Here is a 22,043-nt window from a genome sequence, read left to right on the forward strand (position 1 = left end):
CTAGGCACCTCCTAAGATCACGGCCGCAACAGCCAGGAGAATCAGTAGCCGAATTCTCACAGGCGCTATATGCACTCGCCAGGAACTGTGACTTTAAATCGGTGTCGGCAGCCGAAAATACTGAAGATAATATCCGCGACGCATTCCTGAAAGGCCTACGGTCCGAGTACTCACGGCAAAGACTGCTGGAAGCTAAAGACCTCAGCATGGAAAAAGCTGAAGCCCTCGCTATCTCCCTGGAAGTGGCCCACCAAGATCAGGAAGCATTCACCAGGTACTGCTCGCGACCCTGGGACTCGGGCCCGACCCCTACCACAGCACCCTTCCCAGCGCCGCCCCCGGGACCTACCTCTGCGTCGGCGTCCCGGACCCGACCGGCCCCGCCACCCCCGGCACCGGCCCCGACATCGGGCATCCGCGATCGGGCCGCCGGCTGTTTTTTTTGTGGCCAGGAGAAGCACCCGAGGTCGCGCTGCCCAGCCAAGAACTCCACATGCAGAACCTGCCTGAAGAAAGGCCACTTCTCCAAGGCCTGCAGGAGCGGATCCTCAGAGGCCAGCAGTGCCGCATGCGAACTATGGGGGCGGCCATCTTCGTTTAGGGCAACTGAGGCCAGCATCCCCACACATGAGTCATGGGGGTGGCCATCTTTGTTTAGGGCAACTGAGGCCAGCATCCCCACACATGAGTCATGGGGGCGGCCATCTTTGATTAAGGCAACCGACCCCAATAGTGCCTCATGTGAGCTACGGGGGCAGCCATCTTCTCCGTCATTTTGCCCTACCTCGTGGGAGACGCCATTTTACTCACCACGCCCGACCGCCTCGCCCGCAGATGACAACGACTCGCTCAGCTACACACTAGCTTCCGTCACCCTGGACCAAGCCCGCCCGCACCATCTGTCCAAGTCAATGATGGACATCAAAGTGAACGGCCACGCCACGACCTGCCTGTTCGACAGCGGAAGCACGGAGAGCTTCATCCACCCAGACACGGTGAGCCACTACTCCCTCTCTGTCCTACCAACGCGCAGCCGAATCTCGATGGCATCGAGGTCCCACGCCACGGACATCAGCGGCTACTGTGTCGTGACCCTGTCGGTTAAGGGCACGGAGTATAAAAACTTTAAACTCCTCGTCCTCCCCCATCTCTGCGCTGCCGTCCTACTAGGGCTGGACTTCCAATCCCACCTCCAAAGCGTAACCCTAGCATACGGTGGACCCCTCCCCCCACTCACAGTCAACAACCAGCAAACGTTAAACCGCCCACCGCGTAACACCTGCAGCCTCTCCACCCTCAAGGTCCCGCCACCCTCTCTGTTTGCTAACCTTACCCCTGACTGCAAACCCGTCGCTACCAAGAGCAGGCGGTATAGCGCCGGGGACAGAGCCTTCATTAGCTCTGAGGTGCGGCGCCTCCTGAAAGAGGGCATTATCGAGGGGAGCAGCAGCCCCTGGCGTGCCCAGGTCGTAGTCGTAAAGACCGGCGATAAAAACCGCCTGGTCATCGACTACAGCCAGACCATAAACAGATATACCCAGCTGGACGCATACCCCCTCCCCCGCATATCTGACATGGTCAATCAGATTGCACAGTATAAAGTATTCTCGACCATCGACCTGAAGTCGGCCTACCACCAACTCCCTATCCACCCTGAGGACCGCCAGTATACCGCCTTCGAGGCGAATGGGCGCCTATACCACTTCCTTAGGGTCCCCTTCGGTGTCACTAATGGGGTCTCGGTCTTCCAAAGGGAGATGGACCAGATGGTTGACCAGAACGAACTGCAGGCTACATTCCCCTACCTAGATAACGTCACTATCTGCGGCCGCGACCGGCAGGAACATGACGCGAATCTGGAGAAATTCCTCCGTACGGCCCAACGGCTGAACCTCACCTACAATAAGGAGAAATGCGTGTTTAACACCACACGCCTTGCCATCCTCGGCTGCGTAGTGGAGAACGGAATCATCGGCCCCGACCCAGAAAGAATGCGCCCCCTCATGGAGCTACCCCTCCCCCACTGCCCTAAAGCACTTAGGAGAACCCTGGGGCTTTTCGCCTACTATGCCCAATGGGTACCCAATTACGCGGACAAAGCCAGACCCCTCCTGAAAGCCACTTCCTTCCCCCTCACGGAGGAGGCGTGCGCGGCCTTCTCCCTCATTAAGGGAGACATAGCCAAGGCCACGATGCACGCAGTGGACGAGTCCATCCCCTTCCAGGTGGAGAGCGACGCATCCGACTTCGCCTTAGCCGCCACCCTAAACCAGGAGGGGAGGCCAGTGGCCTTCTTCTCAAGGACCCTACAGGGCCCCGAGATCCGACATTCGTCGGTCGAGAAAGAGGCCCAGGCGATCGTGGAGGCAGTACGGCGCTGGAGGCACTACCTGGCAGGCAAACGATTTACCCTCCTCACCGACCAGCGTTCGGTGGCTTTCATGTTTAATAACAAGCTGAAGGGCAAAATCAAGAATGACAAGATTTTGAGATGGAGAATCGAGCTCTCCACCTACGATTATGAGATCTTGTACCGGCCAGGCAAGCTGAACGAATCCCCTGATGCCCTTTCACGAATGACATGCGCCAGCGCGCATATCGATAGGCTTCAGACCCTCCACGACCAGCTCTGCCACCCCGGAGTCACCAGACTCTACCATTTCATTAAGGCCCGCAACCTGACCTACTCCATCGAGGAGGTCAGGACCATGACCAGGAACTGCCAGACCTGTGCGGAGTGCAAACCGCACTTCTATAGGCCGGACCGAGCAAGCCTGATCAAGGCCACCCGCCCCTTCGAGCGCCTGAGCATCGACTTTAAGGGGCCCCTCCCGTCCTCTGACCGTAATGTGTACTTCCTCAACATCGTTGATGAGTACTCCCGTTTCCCCTTTGCCTTCCCCTGCCCCGACATGACCAGTAGCACGGTCATTAAGTGCCTGAATGCCCTCTTCGCCTTGTTCGGGTTCCCGAACTATATACACAGCGACCGGGGCTCCTCCTTCATGAGCGAGGAACTCCGGCAATTCCTCCTAGAGAGAGGTATTGCAGCAAGCAGGACCACCAGCTACAACCCCAGAGGTAACGGTCAGGTGGAAAGAGAGAACGCGACGGTATGGAAGGCCGTCCTCTTAGCCTTAAAGTCTAAGGGCCTCCCAACCTCCCGCTGGCAAGAAGTCCTCCCGACAGCGCTGCACTCCACCCGGTCATTACTTTGCACGGCCACTAACACCACCCCCCATGAACGAATGTTCGTTTTCCCCAGGAAGTCGACTACGGGAACCACTCTACCAACCTGGCTGACCGCCCCGGGGCCGGTCTGGCTGCGGAAACACGTGAGGGCCCATAAAACGGACCCCCTGGTCGAGAGGGTGAACCTCCTGCACGCCAACCCCCAGTACGCCTACGTGGCGTACCCAGACGGGCGGGAGGACACTGTCTCCCTACGAGACCTCGCACCCTCAGCCGATCCGGAAACACCGCCACCACCCCCCCCAACCCCAGCCCAGGTAGACGGCATGCCGGAACCCCACGAGCCCTCGCCGACCACGCAAACACCAGCATCAACACCGGATAAGGCACCAGCACCGGATAAGGCAACACCACCGCTGCGGCGATCGGAGAGGCTTACGAAGCCTCCGGACAGACTGACCTACCAGAATTGGTAGTACACTTCACCCCGCCGGACTTAATTCTAAACAAGGGGTGAATGTGGTAAACCACGTTCACTATCGTATCACTGTTAGTAGTTAGCACTGTTCACCACTGTTCGTTATAACTGTATCACTGACCACTATTGTATCACGGTACGAGGTCGCCTCTTGCCACACTGCTATACCTGGGATGACCACCGCCGACTCCGCCTTGGCTCCACCCACCAGGCCAGGTATAAAGGTGAGCGACTGACTGGTATTCCTCCTGCTTGGATCGGATCACCCACGAGAGTGGGCTCTGTTATTTAGTCAATAAAAACCTTTAGTCACCTTCGTAACTCTTCGCCTTTTATTGGAGGAATTGATAGGTATATCACTACGTTGGCCCCCAGTCTGGCAAAGCCTTGATTTTTAAAATTCTCATCATTGTTTTCGAATCCCTCCATGGCCTTGCCCCTTCCTAGCTCTGCTATATCCATCAGCCCTACCACCCTCCTAAATCTCTACGTGTCCAATTCTGGCCTCTTGCGCATCCCCAATTTATTTTGCTCCACTATTGGCGGCCGTGCCTTCAGCTGCCAAGACCCTAAGCTCTGGAATTCCATCCTTGTACCTCTCTGCCTCTTTACCTATTTTTCCTCCTTTAAGACTCCCCTTAAAACCTACCTCTTTGACCAAGCTTTTGGTCACCTGTCCTAATATCTCCTTATGTGGCTCGGTGTCAAATTTTGTTTTATTGTCGCTCCTGTGAAGCGCATTGGAATGTTTTACTATGTTAAAGGTGCTATATAAATGCAAGTTGTTGTCAAACTGCTTGTCCGACATACAACAACACAGGCATTGGAGGGGTTGAAAGGTGTTGGAGAGATCGAGCTGGGTATCATCAGTGTACGTGTAGAAGATGACCCCATATTAATCAGCCACAACCTGCTTTTTACAAATGTATGCTGAATGTCCCTGATTAACCCATAAGTGTTCACTAATTTCATCCAATGTTATAACTAGAAGTTTATCCACAACAAAGATGGACTTACTGGCCAATAATTTCCTGACATTACTTTCTCGAACAATGCCCTCCAGTCCTGTGGCACAATTCCCGCTTCCAGAAAGTTTTTGAAAATTTAAGGTTAATGCTTCTGCATTATCTCCCTAGTTATCATGTGTCTCTTAAAATAAACACAAATTTCCTTATTCATGAAACCCTGGCTTTCTAGTGGAATATATTTAACCATACCCCTTATTCATCTCTGACTTAAATATCTCCTTGTTGGTCCACTGTTTGATCTGCCCTTTGTTTTCCAACCAGTTAGTCTGGGCTAGGTTTCTTTTCATCTCACCAAAGGTGGCTAATTTCCAGTCCAGTACTTTTTAATCTTGGACTCCTTATTTTCTTCTATTTTTTAACATAAACCTAAATAGATTACATCACCATTTCCTAATTGTTCTCCTCCCCTCAGATTGCTTACTTATCCTTTCTACCCACAATTGAATCCAGTGCTGCACTACAATCAAATAAAAATAGTGTTTACAGGCACCTAGACTAACAATATAATTGTGTTTAATTTTAGCTTATTAATGAGATTGAAGAAATGGGTGGTATGGCTAAAGCAGTAGCAGGTGGTATTCCAAAACTTCGTATTGAAGAGTGCGCAGCCAGAAACCAAGCAAGGATTGACTCTGGTAAAAAGAAACATTTTTCTATTATTTGGTGCTGAAAGGGAAATAGTGGATGAAAGGAGGAAAACAAGTCTTACTACAGTTGGCCAGATATCATTTTTAGTTTTTTTAATCATTTGTTAGTTTTAGAATTTTTATGAAAAGCACAAATTCAAAGTAATTGACTTTTAAATTGTACCATACCAACATAGTTTTCATAAAATTAGCTCAATAGAAAGAAATTGATATTAAAAATGGGAAATTTCCTAATACAATATATCTTGTAACTATATAACTTCATTTTCATTTAATGCTATTTTTGATTGGATTCTGTTAAAAAAAAAAAAAAAGTATTAAGTGCTAGTGTTTGTAATAGGAATTACTTTTTCATCCCACCAATTTCTGCTATATTCAAGCGTAGTTCCCAGGAATGAACGGACAGTACTCGCACATTAAACCACTGCCTTAGTGGATCCTGCATTAATTAAATACACATTGAACAAAGTTAACTGAACTTACATGATTACCTTTCATGAAGTTATACATGGATCATAATATGGAGTACTTTCTTTACGCTCGTATGTATGAGGTAAGAAAACTTGACAATATAATTAAACTTGGATTACACAAAAAAAAACATAAATTAGGTATGACATACAGAATTTGCACAGGTAACTGGAATTCAAACATTTTTACTTATCAATTTTAAAGATTAAGGTTAATACACAACTCTGTGTGTTGAATAGTTCTTTCCAGTTGCATCTCCTTGTTTTGCCACATAATAGCCCAGAAATTCAGGTCGGAGGCTTCCCGCGGGTGCAAGCCTCCGACCTGCACTTACCTAGCGCACCGGCCGTTGTGCTGTGTGCCCGCATGGGATTCCGATCCTGGGCCTCCTCCAACTGCCGGCGTGCAGTGCTTGCGTATCCCAGGGGCGCAGTTAGTTCGAAGCATCCCCTGGGATCACGTGGGCCATGGAGAGCCAATGGTAGCAGGGAAATGCCCATTCATAAAATTGACAGGAAGAGCTGTCAAAACTATAAATTCTATAAACTCCAAAACATCACTAAAACTTCAAATATATATTTTTTTAATCACATTTTTAAAATAACTAAATTACATAAAATAACTATTTTAAACAATAATTTAAATTTTTGAAAAAATGAATTACATTTTCTAACGGGGCTAAAAATAAACTTACCTTTCTTTAAAGTATTTAAAAATAATAAACCTGTGGGGACAAAATGTTCTAATTTGAATTAATTCACCACTTACCTTGTTAAAAGCAGGCCTTGCGCCTGCTTTTTAAAAGTGTAACTGCTGGAGACTTACTCTCCCGGAGAAACCTGCAAAAAAAAAAAAGTAAGATCCAGGCACACGCGCTGCCTCTCCGGCGTACGCGTTCGACCTCTGAACCCCTTCCTTTAAGGGAATGGAAGTTCCGGTTTCCCGCGCATGCGCAGTGCATGCACAAAACCGGCACTTTCGTTGGGCCTACAGGTGAGTACCCAGCGCGTACTCACCCGTGGAGACCCGAATTTCTGGGCAATGTATGAACAACACTGCTACATATGTAGCTCACTGAAGCTGGACAAATAATTGTAAACTACCAGTGGTTCTTAACTGGGTAGCTGAGCCATACAGATCAGGGAGGCTCTAAGTTTGTTCAGTCTGTGCTGAGCTAGCTGATATCAGCCAGGTTAACAATGGGGGGTGCTACAATTTAGCTCGTCATCTTGGGTTCGGGAGGGGGAAAATCATCCAGGATTCCTGCTCCTAATTGCTTTGCAGTGACCCCTGCTGAAAGTGCTTGTATGTGAATGTCAGCGGAGCACATGGTAAGACTTGGTTGTGATGCTTTCTGCAGTTAAATAGCTTGCTGACTCTTGTCGGGTTTGCACTTGGGAATGGCCACTTGGGTGCCTTGAAGTACCTCATCCAATGCCATGAAACTGTACCCCAGCAAGGACTTAATTGCAAGAGAGGAAAGGAGGAGAGTATTAACGGAAAAAGGAAAAAAAGAATAAAAATAACTTGTATCATGTCTATCGTCTGGTTAAAATGATACACTTTTTAAACTTTGAGTTTTTCTTTGTTTTTTCTGAAGAAGACTCCATCGTTATAGCCAGTTTTGCCATAGATACCACAAGACCATGCCACCATGCTCTGCCTTCTGTTGGCTGCTGCAGCTCACTGCCTGTTGGAAGGGAAAAAAAATTTAAATTGTATTTCTAAGGCTTTGCTGATTTCCTACTGGGAATGCAAGTTTTTGTTTGTCATGGGGTTACAAACTTTGACAGAAACAACTTTGGTGAGTTTTATAAATGAAGATTAGGGATATTTCTACTGTACTGGGTTAGGAGCATCTTCTCATTTCGGGCACATGGGCTGGAATTTTCAAATTGCAGAGCGTGCGGGTTTGGGTGCAGGTCGGTGGTTAAAAACGCTGATATTGACCGCGTCGGGATCCAACCTTCATCACGCCAACTTCAGCCTTTTACTGGGGGGGTGCGTTTCAAGGCGTGCCACGGACCTGCTTGGCAGAGGCATGCGACCTCATTGAGGTTGTTAACTGCTCGTTTACAGACTCTTAACTGCCTTTTTAATATGAGGTTTGAACTTTAACTGGTTGCGCATGGGATTCACGGACCTCGGGAACCTCGCCTGTGAAGGAGAGGTAGATGCTCAGCTTCCACTTCATTAAGTGACAGCTGGAAACAGCACATGAATACTCACGCCTTACACCTGCTTCCTTGACCAAAGGCAAGGCTCTTGCTGACACCATTTTGTGCAGAGACTTATCTTTCAGGAGTTTGCAGGTGATTTCTGCAACCTTGGAATCCACTCTCTCCACATTGCTAGTCACTCTCACTACATCGGACGATTGTTCCTCTGATCTCCATTTTACTTGGCATCTATTAGATCAGCATGGGTACCGCTTATACTGTCTCACCTTGGACCTTAGATTCGGACCAAGATGAACCACAGCACCAACAACACCAGCAGCAGCAACAACCGCACCAGCAGTCTTCTCCCCACCGACCTGATGCTCCGCAGGAGAGAGGGGATCAGCACAGGGATGCACCACGCTGGAGGTGATACACCCAACACAGGATATACAGGCAGAGCATGAGCTTCCTGGACATGACTGAACAGCAGTGCTTCAGGAGGCTCAGGCTATTGAGCCAGGTTGTCGCAGACATTTGTCGTTTGCTGGAACAAGACCTGCTGCCCAGAGGACCTGGTGGACACGCCTTACCAGTGGCTGTCAATCACCACCGCCCTCAACTTCTTCGCCTCAGGCTCCTTCCAGGGATCTGCAGCAGACATTTGCGGCATCGCGCAGTCAGCCGCCCACAGATGCATCACCCAGGTGACCGATGTCATGCTTCACAAGTCAGCCAATTGTGTGAACTTTGCCACTGATGAAGCCAGTGTTACTGAGCGGGCGCTCGGCTTTGCGGCTCTGCCTGGCTTCCCACAGGTGCAGGGCATCATTGACTGCACACATGTGGCCATCAAGGCACCTCCACATCACCCAGGAGTGCTTGTGAACCGCAAGGGCATCCAGTCTTTCAATGTGCAGCTCGTCTGCAACCATAAAAAGATTATCATGCATGTGTGTGCCAGATTCTCTGGCAGCTGTCATGACTCTTTCATGCTGCGCCTGTCCACCCTCCCTCAGTTCTTCACACCTCCAAACAGACTTACCGGCTGGCTGCTTGGAAACGAGGACTATCCAAAGGGCTATCCACTGAAGACATGGTTGATGACCCCGTTAAGGAGACCAAGCAGTGATGCTGAGGAGCACTATAATGACGGCCACATGTCCACCAGGTGTGTCATAGAGCAAGCAATTGGCATGCTGAACATGTGCTTCAGATGCCTTGACAGATCTGGAGGAGCCCTTCAGTACACACCAGCCAGGGTCTCCAGAATCATCGTCATATGCTGCACAACATAGCGCTGCAGGAGGAGCAAGGCGCAGAGCACATAGCCTCTTTGGAGGAAGAGGAGGAACCTGAAGTGGAGATGGCACCAGCAGTGGTGCACATTGCTGCCCGGGATGGCCTGATAATGGCCCGATATACTTAACTTGCACCAATGTACCCATATGGCTCCCAGATGCTGTACCAACTCCACCCCCCCCCCCCCCACCTCGCCCTCACCTTAACCCTTCCCCGCAACAACACCACAAAGCAGTCCTACAATGACCAAGCCATTCCCGTCAACCAAACCCCCATTGCTCGAGGTTAACTAATCTCTCACCATTCACTCCAAATGATAAAGCCACTTCCCAGGTAGCAGGCAAAAATGGACAAGATGGGAAAGTAGTGCAAAGAAATAAATACAGGAAACTTTCGATTTACCGGCACCTAAATAACCAGAAATCTCGGTTAACCGGCAAAATTCAGGAGTAGGTTCAGGTAACTTTTATTACTTGCCTTCCTCCATTTGTTGCTGTGCAAGGGTGTGGCTGCAGCTGTTGCTAAGCTACAGAGACGCTTGCAACTTGTGGCCACTGTTCTGAAGCAACAGGGTTTGTTGCTTTATACAGCGCTCTCAGCTCCGTATCTTTTACTATAGCTTTCGGTTATCCAGAATTTTTGATGAACCGGCACCACATCGGTCCCGTCCGTGCCGGATTAAAAAAAGGTTTCCTGTATATGTGCGTCATAAATAGAACTGAAACTTAACATTAACATTTTGGCAAACACTCATGTGCATACCCTTGTGCATCTACGATTGTGTCTTTTTTCTTTTCTGAGGTGCAAACCCTGCGGCTTCAGCAGAGATAGAGGCAGGCTGCTCACTTACCTGCTGCAATAGCTTTGACACTTTTGGTGGATGTCCTTTTGGTTTTAGGGCCCATGAGGGCCCCGCCAAAGACTGCTCCTCCTGCAACTGTGCAGGGGCAGACTCTGACATCGGGATCTGATGCAGCCTGTGGGGCTCTGACTGAGGGGGAGGCAATGGGGGAGAAGTGGGAGTGGTTTGAGAAGAGCCCCCACTTCCATGTCCTCTGTCACCATCATGGGCTACCTGCACTTCCCTGCTAGCAAGAAGCTGGAGAGCGCCTTGCTGCGGATCAGTGGGGCGATGAACGCCTAAGTCTATGTTGGCATCCCTCCTCGAGATGAGGTCAATGAGAGTCTGTAATCTGTTGTTCACAGCCAGCATGTTCTTGTTCGACTGGTGTATTTGCTGCTCCATGCTGGTGGCCATCCTTTCCATGGAACATCACATTGTCGCCATCACCTGCGAGATGGTGGTACTCATGTTGGCGATGGACTCCGCCATTCTCTATACAGTCGCACACATCGCAGCTCCAAAAGCTGCCAGAGCCATGCACATTTGTTGCTGCTCCTCCAAGATCACCCTCTTTGTCGACGGCAGCTGAGCAGAGCTAGGAGCGTCCTGCGCCCTCCGGCAAGGACTCTCCACTGCTGTCCCTGTCTCCACCATCCATCTAGCTTGGTTGTGATCTGTGAGGCACCAGGTGACAACACTACTCTGTCTCGCTGGACCCACTAAGGTGGGCATATCTGTGCTGGTGCTGGGTGTGCATGGGTTTGGTGACGATGCACCCTCAGAGTGGAGAGTCCTCTGAGGAGGCGTCTTCCTCCTCCAGCTGAACAGTTGTGGGGGGGCACTTGATGGACCTGTGGGAGAGCAAAGACATGAATTAGAAATGTAATGATAAGAATGCACAACATTTTTTTAAATTTGTTTATGGGATGTGGGCGTCGCTGGTAAGGCCAGCATTTATTGTCCATCCATTACCATTATGCACATGATGACATTTCACAGGCTGCTGACATCAAGTCACCATGAGTGACTGCTATGTGGCTGTATTAATATTTAATTCTGTCACCGGGTTGCTGGGAGATTTTTTTTTTTTTATTCGTTTATGGGATGTGGGCATTGCTGGCAAGGTCAGCATTTATTGCCCATCCCTAACTGCCCTTGAGAAGCCCCCTCTCTCCGTCTGCCACCGCCAACAGCTCTGCAACTCTACTGACTTGCAGCGCCTCCTCCTCTGCTGGAGCCACGTTGGTGTAAATTGGAGAGCCAGCTCTGATTTGTTGCCTCTCTGGATGTTCTGGGCTCTCTTCTGTAAGAAGGGAAAGAAGAGAACTTTGAGTGAGAGTGATGGAATGAGTATAAGGAATGGATGGGCTACATCTGTAGAGGGTGACTGAGGGAGTGGCGTGACATTGCCAAATGGCCTCCTTCTGTGGCGTTACTTCCTATGATTGCATTAGGATGAGGGTGAGTGTGAGGGGTGGTTAGTCAGATGGGGATGTGAGTAGGTGCATAGAGAGTGAGGGATGGGTGCACCTTGCAAGGCAGGTCAGTGTGAGGATTAACGTGCAGGAGTAGGCTTGGGAAGGCAGACTGATGGGGTTGGGTGACATGCACATCAGGATGTAGTTGAATGTGGCATTGCACTCACCTTTCTTGACCTATGCGATCATTAAATCTTTTGCGGCACTGGATGCAGGACTGCCTGACTACATCCCTACTGCTGACCTCCTCAGCGATCTTCAACCATGCCCTTTGGTCTCACTAGACGGTCTCTTGCGCCCATCTCCGGGGAACAGGATGTCTCTGCCTGCTCGAACTCCCTGCAACAGGACTTCCAGGGAGGAGTTGGAGAATCTGGGTGCTGCCTTCTGCCGTTGGGACTGCATGTTTCCCTCAAGCCTCAGAGTGAAAATCTTTAGTTTCTCAACAACCACACCTCTTCCAAAGAGCTGTGATCCTCCTCCAACAACCTTCAAGTGTGATGTGTGGAGCCCCTTTAAATATGAGCTCAAGGCGAGTCATCGATGATGTCATCAAACCCGCTCCATTTACTCGGCCAGAATACCTGCAGGCCTAACTCCATTGATCTAATTCAGTTCAAGACAAAGTGCTGCGTGAGGCCGACCCGCTACGCACCCACCGCCCCCGCCCCCCCCCATCAAACACTCTCAGGAAACATTGAGCGGAACCAGCCATATAGTTAAGCCCATTTTTACCTACTCCAACAAAATTCCCCCAGTTCCAACCTTGAGTGCACCCCAACTGTATCTGATTGCATATTTCATTTGCTACACTGGCCATTCCTGTGATCCTATGCGAAATAGATCTTTGAATGAGATTACAAATTCTAAGTACCTGTCTTGCACTGTGGTCCTACAAGGAAATAGGACCCGGAAGGCAAACCAAGGAGATTATCCATCAGTTTGAGCTCGATTCAAACTGCATGCCCTAGGATGTGAATAGTCAGTATACTAACTCCCTATAATCCAATCTCTGAAACCTATAAATTATGTAGTTCATTAGCATGTGTTTGCAACTGATGTTAAACATTAAATTATTTTACCACTCTTTTATTTATGTGATTCTCTTGTTCCCTAGCTACCATCCTGTTAATTAAGAAGCCTCTTGTATCTCTACTCACTTGATGCACTTAACTTACTTGGTGTTTTCATCTCTTCCCACCCCTAATGTTTTCTAGCTATTTAGCTTTTCATGCATACAATATCTAGATAAGCTTTCTTTGTTGTCTACACATGGTCCGTGTGCTTCATTTGGAAAAAAAATGTTGTCACATTGGTTTTCATTAGTCTAAATGGTTTCTGTAATCATTCCTGGAGAATTAAAGGACTTGGAAGTATGTACTATACAGTCAAATTGTAGCTAAAATTATTTTCTTGTACAATTTTTCATTTTATTGTGTGAAGATTACCATAGCAAACACAATTGAAGACTTAAAAAATAATAGGAATAACCATTAAAGTTGTATTTACCAGAATACATTTTTGGTTCCCAATCAGGATAGAGAAGTGAAGTTCAAGATTTGTAGCATTCCTTGTAACACATGGTGTGCTGGAACCTTAACAAGTTCAATTTACTGTCGAGGTCACTCCAGCCAATTGGCTAGTTAGTTTTTACTGTGGTTTACTGATTGCATTGAGTAATCAGGATTGCAATCCATGCTAGGTTTAGCAAATGGATTACATTCTACTCTTGCTGTGCCTAAGCATACAGATAACAGAGTGCTTTAATTTAGCTATTTGTGCAGATTTTTCAGAAGTTGAGGTGTCTCGCCATGGCTGGTTTCACCCATTTGGATGACCATTTCACTGGTGACCACGCTGTCATCGTTGGCAGGATTAAGGTGAATTTGTCTGTGCTACTGAATAACCTGAGCAATAAATCTTTGGAGTTGTCAACAAAAATCATTCTGCCATCTAGCAACTTAAGAGGCAGTATCGTACAGTCCAAAGCAAATCAAATAAAATCATTTTAGCCAACCATGATTAAATGAGGATCGTCCACCTAACCTAAATCACCAGAGTGAATCTGTCAAGCTTTAACATGACCCAACACCAATCAGCTGCAATCTGTTAACTTTTTAGTGTAGTTCTAGATTAATCAGTAATATTATTGGCATAATTACTGGATCTGTTGGTAGTGTATCAGCTTTGTAGAATGAAAACAGCAGCTCACTGACCGATTCAACAATAATAGTGTAATAACCAAAATGTTCCAACAGTCTTGATCTTCTGTGTGTTTTCTGTATAGATATAGATTTGTGTTTTTGGGAGGCAGTGTGGGCAGTGGTGTTTTTTGTTTTTGCTTTCCCCAATTGATTTTTTTAACTTAAAATCTGTGTATGCACATGTCAGAGAATGAGACTAAAAGAGACAGAATGGGGCTTTGAGAATAGGACTACATGGAAAGAGCCAGCACAGTTACAAAGAGATTCTGTGTGCCTGCAATTCCAAGAGAAAGCAAGGATGCAAAAAGGCTATTTGTCTGTCAAAACTCAACCCTCTTGTACCCTACTCTCCCATTGTAATATCCAGCTCTAAGTATTTTTGGCTCTAATACCCTGCCTAGCAGATTATACCAAACACATTCATCCCCTAAGCAAAGATATTATTCCTAAAATGTTCTAAATTAATTTTTCACTAATTTTAAATGTGTAATTTCAAATCTACTTTATACATCTAATATATTGTATCTAAATGAGGTCCCTACTTCTAGATAATAGAACTTGAACTTCTCTCATTTTCCTTGCCTCTCATCCTATTAGTCTGTAAAGTCAATGCGATGGGGGCGGGATGGTTGTTACTATTGGTACAATATTAAGTTCATTTTGCTGGTAGGGTCAATAAAGCCTTTGAATTTAAAGACTTCTGTTTGGTACTTCATCTGTTTGGAGTTTGAAGTCTTGAAGCTTTGATTGCCTTTTTAGATTAAAATGCTTTTAAGGGCCAAATTGATGGCCTGTGAAAATAAATTTGCTTGGAAAGTATTTTGAATCTGAACATTTAGCTTCAAAAAACCTGCTGTGATGGGAGTAAGGCTTTGAGATTTACAGTAAATGAGGGTCAGTGGTTCTTTTGAGCAATACCTTGAATGTAGTGTTTTTTCCCATCATTTCATAGGTGCTCAGGTAATCGTAGGAGTAAACAAATATCGTCTGGAGCAAGAGGAACCTGTTGACGTGTTAGTTATTGATAACACTGCAGTTCGCAACCAACAGATTGCAAAGCTGAACAAGGTACGAAGGTGTTTCCAAAATTGTTCCCTTTATTCGAGCAGCAACATATGGTACTGACACTCATATACGATGGTGTAGTTTGCCAATTCACTCTGGAACAGTGGATGCAAGTTCAAGCCATGGAATTCTCATGTGGAGAGTTGCTGACCTTGGGATGGGGGTGGAGTGTAGTGGAGGTTAGCTGCCTGCCTAGGCTGCTTTTTCTATCGACCCTTTGTAGAGCAGAATTTGCAGAAGAAGCAAGCAAGTCTCCTCCTTTGGCACTCAGCCAGGGATTGACATATGAGCAGGGCTGGACCTAATAATGGAAAGACAACTAAATAGACAAAATGTGCTGAGTTTTGATCATTTCTAATGGCTTGAGAGATGATTACTGCATACATTATTGATACTAAATGCATTAACTCCCATGGTGCTGGCTTTGTCCTGAAGGTGCACTTGTTGTCTTGGATACCAGATTGCGGTTTCACACCAACCTGTTGAGTGAGGAAGGCCATTTTCCTTTACCTACTTTAGATTAAGATGTTGGTACTGTAAGTTAATGGCAATAATTAAAAACTAGTGTGTGAATCATGTTTAATGTGCTATTTAAGCATTTCAAATACTGTGCTATTAAATCTCATTGCAGCTGAACATATTTCCATTCATTTGTTTTAGTTTTTAAGTTTGTTAGTTTACATAATGTTGAATTGTAAATTGTTATTTTGCTAAATATTTAAAATACTTGCATTTGAAATGAGGAATTGTCTCAAAATTCCCATATATCTAGTATATATCCAATTCCCTTTTAAAAGTTACAATTTAATCTGCTTCCACCACCATTTCAGGCAGTGCATCCAGTTCATCATAACTCGCTGCATTAAAAAAATTCTTCTCCTCTCGCCTCTGGTTCTTTTGCCAATCATTTTAAATCTTAATCCTCTGGTTACCGACCCACCATTTCAAAACCCACACCGGTTTGAATACCTCTATTAAATCTAGCCTTAACCTTTGCTGTTCGAGCAATCACAGCTTCTCTGTGGAGAGCGGGTGGCAGGCTATAGTTGTTGAAGCTTCCAATCTTATTCTCTGCTGCTCCCTCACTGGTGGGCGCCACAATCAATCAACTATCGATTTCTATTGGATCAGTTATTATTTGAATATAGCATTGTGGGCCCCAATAATGGCAAGCATGCCTGCTTCACACTTTCCATCCCTGTGCTCCCAATAAGCTGGATTTTCCCCTTAAAAGAGTGAAATTTCTAGGCCTAAATGTTTAGACAATGTGTGCAATATAGTCTGCATTGTCTAAGCTGTTAAATTAAATGCAGGTGGGTTTAAAAATTGTGTAAGTTCTCCAAAGGACCCCCAAGGAACTTTTACACCTGCTTTGGCACCACACAAATTGGGCCCAAACTCATAATTGACACTATCAATTAATTTCCGCAGGGAACCTTCCAATCTCTCACCATAACCTTGACTGAAGATCAGCAGAAACCCCAGCAAAACAGCGTTAACGGCTGTTTATGCTGTTTTTCTGGGGTTTCCGTGGAAGTTATGGCGGGAGATTGGGGAACTCCTACGGAAATTTTACCTCTCTTACTTCGTAGTCGGCTTTGTAACAATGATAAAGTTATAGTGTAAATGCACCCTTGGACTGAGTAGAAAACTGATGGAAGGAAGTAAAGAATGTTTACATTTTTTAAGTTCATGTTAACTGGGTTAATGCTATGGTTTAGTAAGTACTATGCTCCGTTCAAAGATTACTCTTCTTCAACTCAGTTAAAAGCATCCAGAAATCAAGCAGCAGCAGAACAGTGTCTTAATGCCATCACCGAATGTTCACGCTCGGGAGAGAGAAACCTGTTGGCTCTTGCAGTGGAAGCTGCTCGTGAAAGGTAAAGCAAGGCTCCCTAATGCCAAAAATGAATATTTGAGATCTGATGTATAACCACCTCATGGAGCTGACCATGTCTGGCTTGCAGGTTCGATCAGTTCAGCTCATTTGTAGAATTTAAATGTATCCTTGTCTTGCAACCTATATCTAAATTTTCCATTGTGCAAAATTCTATATTCTTCAGTGTCCTTTTAGACAACAAGCATACTGTTCTAGTATGAGGTTTGTTTTGCCCTCGTGATTTCCACAATATGTTTAGACTTTGGTTTTGTAATGGTGGATTTGCAAATATGGTGCTATAGGCATCATTTATACATTTATAAATGATAGCAATCTGTTACAAGCAAAAGGGAACAGACTTGCATTTATTTAGTAGTACCTTGGGACATCCCAGTGTGCTTCATGTATTACAAATTAATTTGAAGTGCAGTCATTTTACACACAGATGTCCAATCCTCAATTTCCACCCAAAATGGGTGCAACGTCAGCAGAGCAGCTGCGCCACCTGCCAAAAGCCGGTGTCGGGAGGCTGAACTATTTTTGAGTTCGGGCAATATTTGACTGCTGCCGGCAAGCTGTGGGAATTAGACGTGAGCCCTGGTGCAGCGCGTTGGTTTTGGAAGGGTGGGAAATCAGCTGGCTCCCATACTGAGCTGGCCGGCAGCTTGCGCCCAGAGGGTGGGGGCAGTGATCTGGAGGGGATTGAGTATGGGCTCGCAGTGGCCCACAGTATTTTTGTGGAGCTAGCAGGAGCACTCTTGCTTCTTCTGGACCCATACAAATTCTCCCAGAAAATTGTGTGCTGTTCTTTGAGCGGCCATCACTCGTCCCTTTAAGGACCACTGGCTTAAGCTACTCGACACCTAGTAAAAATGGGCGGAGTGTGCACGGCACGTGCTTCGCTCATTTGTACCAGAAACTTTGAAACTGGGTCCTACAACTGGCGTAGGATCCTGATTTGCATAGTTCAGCAACCTCCCTCCAGAAACTGGATGTGCTGCTTTCCCATTTACAGGCTTACCTGAAAATTGCTTCAGGTGGACATTGGGCATCAATAGGGTGGCCGAGGTGACCCCCCCCCTCAATTTTTAACTGCCGGCCACCCATTTTTCAGGCAAAACAAGGGTGGCTGGCAGTTGAAAATTGCCCCCACGGTTGAACCCACAACCTTCTGACTCTGAGTGCTAACAACTGAGCCAAGCTGACAACTCCAAGAAAGGACATAATAAACACAAGATCTCCTGCTCAAAATAGGTTACTACATTTTTGTTTTATTTTTTGGGGCTTTCCGCAGCGGTCTTCATTTAGCTGTAATGGAATAATCTAACTTGATTGATACACTTTGTTTAAAAAATCTCACTCTTTAGCTTGGTCATGAGGTCACAGGTGACCATTTTCAGAACAAAGTGACGTGCAAAAAAAATGGATAACATGATGAAATTCAACAGCAGCATACAGAAAAAGGATTATTTTGGTAATGGGGAGGGAGGGATTGTATTTGGTAATACCCAGGAGTGGTGGAAAATCATCCTAAAAGCCACCAAATTATGGTAAGTAACTTAGGAAGGAAATTTTGAATTCCTGACCTTTGCACAGATGCAACAGTTATAGGATGAATGCACCCTATGTGTTAGATTAGTTTTGATTAGGTGCATATCCTTAATTGCATTCATTCATTTAAAGGAGGTCAAAAATCAAGTGACCTTGCAGGGTTTTTTTTTCTATAATGCCTCTGTGAAGCACCTTGGAACATTTTTTCTACATTAAAGGCACTATGTAAATGCAAGTGATTGTTCATCCTTAGAGAAGAATGTTACTGTATTTTTTCTTAATTTGTTCTCTTTCTTTCCCACTACAAAATTGACCACTGTCAATCTGCTTCTTTGCACTAGCAAAGGGTACCCTTCCCTATTCTCCTCCTGTATTCTCTCTACCTTGGTATTAGCATCTCTGTACTTTGGTATTTCTATATTAATTACAGGTGAGAGCCCATCTATTTAGAAGTGAGTTAACATAGACTCAATTATTCCAACTCCCAGACTCCATGCACAGGTGTCATATCATTAATAAAAAATGTTTTTAAAAATATTTTACTTTCTCTGCCCAGAAGGTTCCACCATCTGCTGTGCCTACTAGGATTGAAGTGTGGTAGATATTCATGTTTTCTTTGCTTAGTGCCGAGCATTAGTTAGAGATCGAGGGAAAGAATTTCCACGGAATTTCCACCAAAGTTATAGATGATGATTGGGAGAGTCCTTGCATAAATTCCAGGTGCAAATCTCAGTATATGAGGAGCTGTCCTCCCTCTACCCTCTCTCTTAAACTGAAGAGCAGCAGTGACAATGATCTGAATGAAGGGCAATTGACATATATTAAACATGATTGTATAGGATCAGGTGCTGACCATTATGTTGTGGTGACGAGGCACCCACCAAATACATGTTTTTACTGTTGAGTTAGGAATTAAATTCCATTTGATATTGCCCACTAGTTATTGACATTTGAACTAGATAATTAACCGTTTTGTAGATGTTGATGTCCAGAATAATCTTTACCTTGAGTAAAGAGGGGCCTGATGTGGCTAATAACTTTTAGCTTAAATGCAGTAATTCAGACCATAGTGTGTCCAGTATATCTTCCAATAGCCTAATTATGCTTTTCTTGTAGCCTGTAAGGCACAGATTCGTATGGTTAAAAGAGGGGATGATTCTTTCAGGAGCGAACAGAAATAGTTTATCTACATGATAATCATTGGATGATGTAAACATGGTAGCGTCCACAGACCTTAGATGGGTCTCTCTCTTATTTTGCTTCCCATTACTCTTTTAAGCAACATAAGTTCGGAGATTGTTCTATAAATGTAACTCTCGAGAATGCCGTACTGGATGTTAGGGATGCTTGACATTTTGCTGAAGTTACATACTAGGCAAATTGATCAATGTATATACCTTGAATATGGATCCTTTTGTCGCTCATTGTTTTTCCATTTTGCCCTTCAGATGTGAGTTAATTGGGTAGATGGAAATTCCATCTTTGTACTGAATCACAATTGATGAGCAACCAAATTCTGACCTGGAGAGAAATATGCAGTGAGAACCCCAGGGGTCAGTATTAGGACCATTGTTTTTCTTGTTATATACAAATGACCTGTACTTGGGTAGAGGGAGTACAATTTCGAAGTTTGTGCAGCACTTCCTTCATGAATGGAATAAGGCCTTTCCCATATTTGAAGGGATTTTGGTCTGATGGATGTTTGAAGAAAATGTAATGCAGCAGCATTAGATTTCATCTGTAGCTTCTGCTTAAGAACGTTCTCTTTTCTCCACTTGCTCTGTTTTCTGCAGTCTGCATTTGCAGCAGAGGGATGATTTTATGTTATCGGATCAGTTATGTTTACTCCTGTTGACCAAACCGAGCTGCTGACAGAATGATAGAGGTTGAATCTTTGGCGTCCCAGTCTGTTTTTCTTGGGTTAACAGAAAATTCTATTGTAACATGGGTTTTTTGGACAATTGTACAGCTCACTGATTAAAAGGATCAAGGAGAGTGCTAAATCAGTGATTTAGTGTCAATAATTTCTCATACCACTGGGAGGAAATGAGAGGCATGGACTTTTCCAATAAATCTTTAGAAAATAAAATCAAGAATTTGGAGCATGTTCATTAAGATTAGAGGTGACCTTGATATTAGGGGTTCTGGATTCAGGTGCAGAGAGAAAAATGTCCACCTAAGTCAGGGGGCTGTTGGACTTTATTGTAAGTGTAGAGGACAAACTAAATCCGTGTCTTCCCTTTGTGCAAGTGGTTGTAAGTTAGTCAACCCACTAGTGCACTGTTGGAATGACATGGTATCAAAAGAGCTACTTTAATACATCACCAGAGGAAAGGATTAGAAATGTAAATAGCAACTGATAGAATATTTTAGGAAGTAAAACCAAGGATTTGGAGTTCAAGGCACTAACTTTGGTTATACATATTTTTTACCCCATCGCCAACTTTCCTTGTCTGTTTAATTTAACAGAAATCACTGCTTAATATTTGGGCCTTACTATGTACTAAATATGTTGACTTATTTATTTAGATGTACAGTTGGAGAAATTACAGATGCAATGAAAGAAGTGTTCGGTGAACACCGACCTAGTGACCGCATGGTGAGCGGTGCATACCGACACGAATTTGGTGACAATGAAGAAATGTCTATGGCAGTAAACCGGTGAGCCAGAAATTAAGTTAATTGTAGTAACATTCATAGTTTTCTTGGGCTTGCTGAGATATCTAAAAGGAACGTACATGCTTTCATTAAAGTCACTAAAAGTCAGTATTTTAAGGGACCGTTACGCCTCAGCAAATGTATAATTAAGATAAGTACTTCAATCATTTTGGGTCAATTTGTCCAACTGTCACTAAGTTTATTAGGACTGTCATTTTATTTTCCATCTTCATCTTGGAAGTGTGGGGAGAGGGATTAAAATCAGGGTTACACGAGTTATGTCCCCTTGTCCTAGACTCGCCTACCAGTGGAAAAAGGTTCTCTCTATCTATCCTATTAATTCCTTTCAAAATCCTAAAAACCTCAATCAAATCACTCTAAACTTCTATATTCCAGGGAATACAAGACTAGTTTATGTAATCTCTTGGAGCCTTGTTAACATTCTGGTGAATCTGCACCAAGTCTAGTCAGCTGACTAATATAAATGTGCAAAGTAATACATATTCTTAAATTATCTTCAAGATGTTCACAAGAAGTTTAAAGTGTCAACTGAAATTTGTCCACAGTTTGCCGATTAAACTATTCTGGCTTTTGATCCTTTTACGTTTAGGATTGAGGAATTTGCTAAAAATGAAGGCCGTCGACCTCGTCTGCTTGTTGCTAAAATGGGTCAAGATGGGCATGACCGAGGAGCAAAAGTTATTGCAACAGGATTTGCTGATCTTGGCTTTGATGTGGACATAGGACCACTGTTTCAGGTAGTTTAACGATTATATTCTAATTTCACCAAGTAAATTGAGGCAGAAACGCATTTAAATAAATTCAGATTTGATGATGATAAAGAATAAATTGTCAATTTTTTTCCTGTGAAGGTAGAGGACTTGATTTGCTGATTACATATTGCCATGCAGGTTTGAAATCAAACTTTGAAGTACATAATGCATTTCACTCAATGCTTGGAGAAGGGTAAAAACTGTTTTGGGACAGATAAGCTAGTAAAGTGCATCCATCACATTTAAGAAAAAGTTCCTTAGATAATGCAAAAAAAATTGTGGTTCCAGCTGGCTGAATCTGTGACATTTCCTTT

The 22,043-nt window shown here is 45.0% G+C and overlaps 1 protein-coding gene across 1 annotated transcript in view; it reads left to right on the plus strand.

Annotated features, from left to right (window-relative positions):
* The window catches only part of mmut (methylmalonyl CoA mutase), a 58,979-nt gene that overhangs the window by 27,688 nt on the left and 9,248 nt on the right, over positions 1–22,043 (plus strand). The window contains exons 6-10 of the mRNA XM_085997039.1: positions 5,222–5,333; positions 14,756–14,871; positions 16,633–16,748; positions 20,828–20,959; positions 21,567–21,714. Coding sequence (XP_085853165.1) covers positions 5,222–5,333; positions 14,756–14,871; positions 16,633–16,748; positions 20,828–20,959; positions 21,567–21,714 — 624 coding nt within the window. The remainder of the gene's footprint in view (positions 1–5,221; positions 5,334–14,755; positions 14,872–16,632; positions 16,749–20,827; positions 20,960–21,566; positions 21,715–22,043) is intronic.

Source organism: Somniosus microcephalus, chromosome 9, assembly GCF_052327205.1.
Source record: "Somniosus microcephalus isolate GS21.2 chromosome 9, FLI_Smic_1.0, whole genome shotgun sequence".
NCBI lineage: Eukaryota > Metazoa > Chordata > Chondrichthyes > Squaliformes > Somniosidae > Somniosus > Somniosus microcephalus.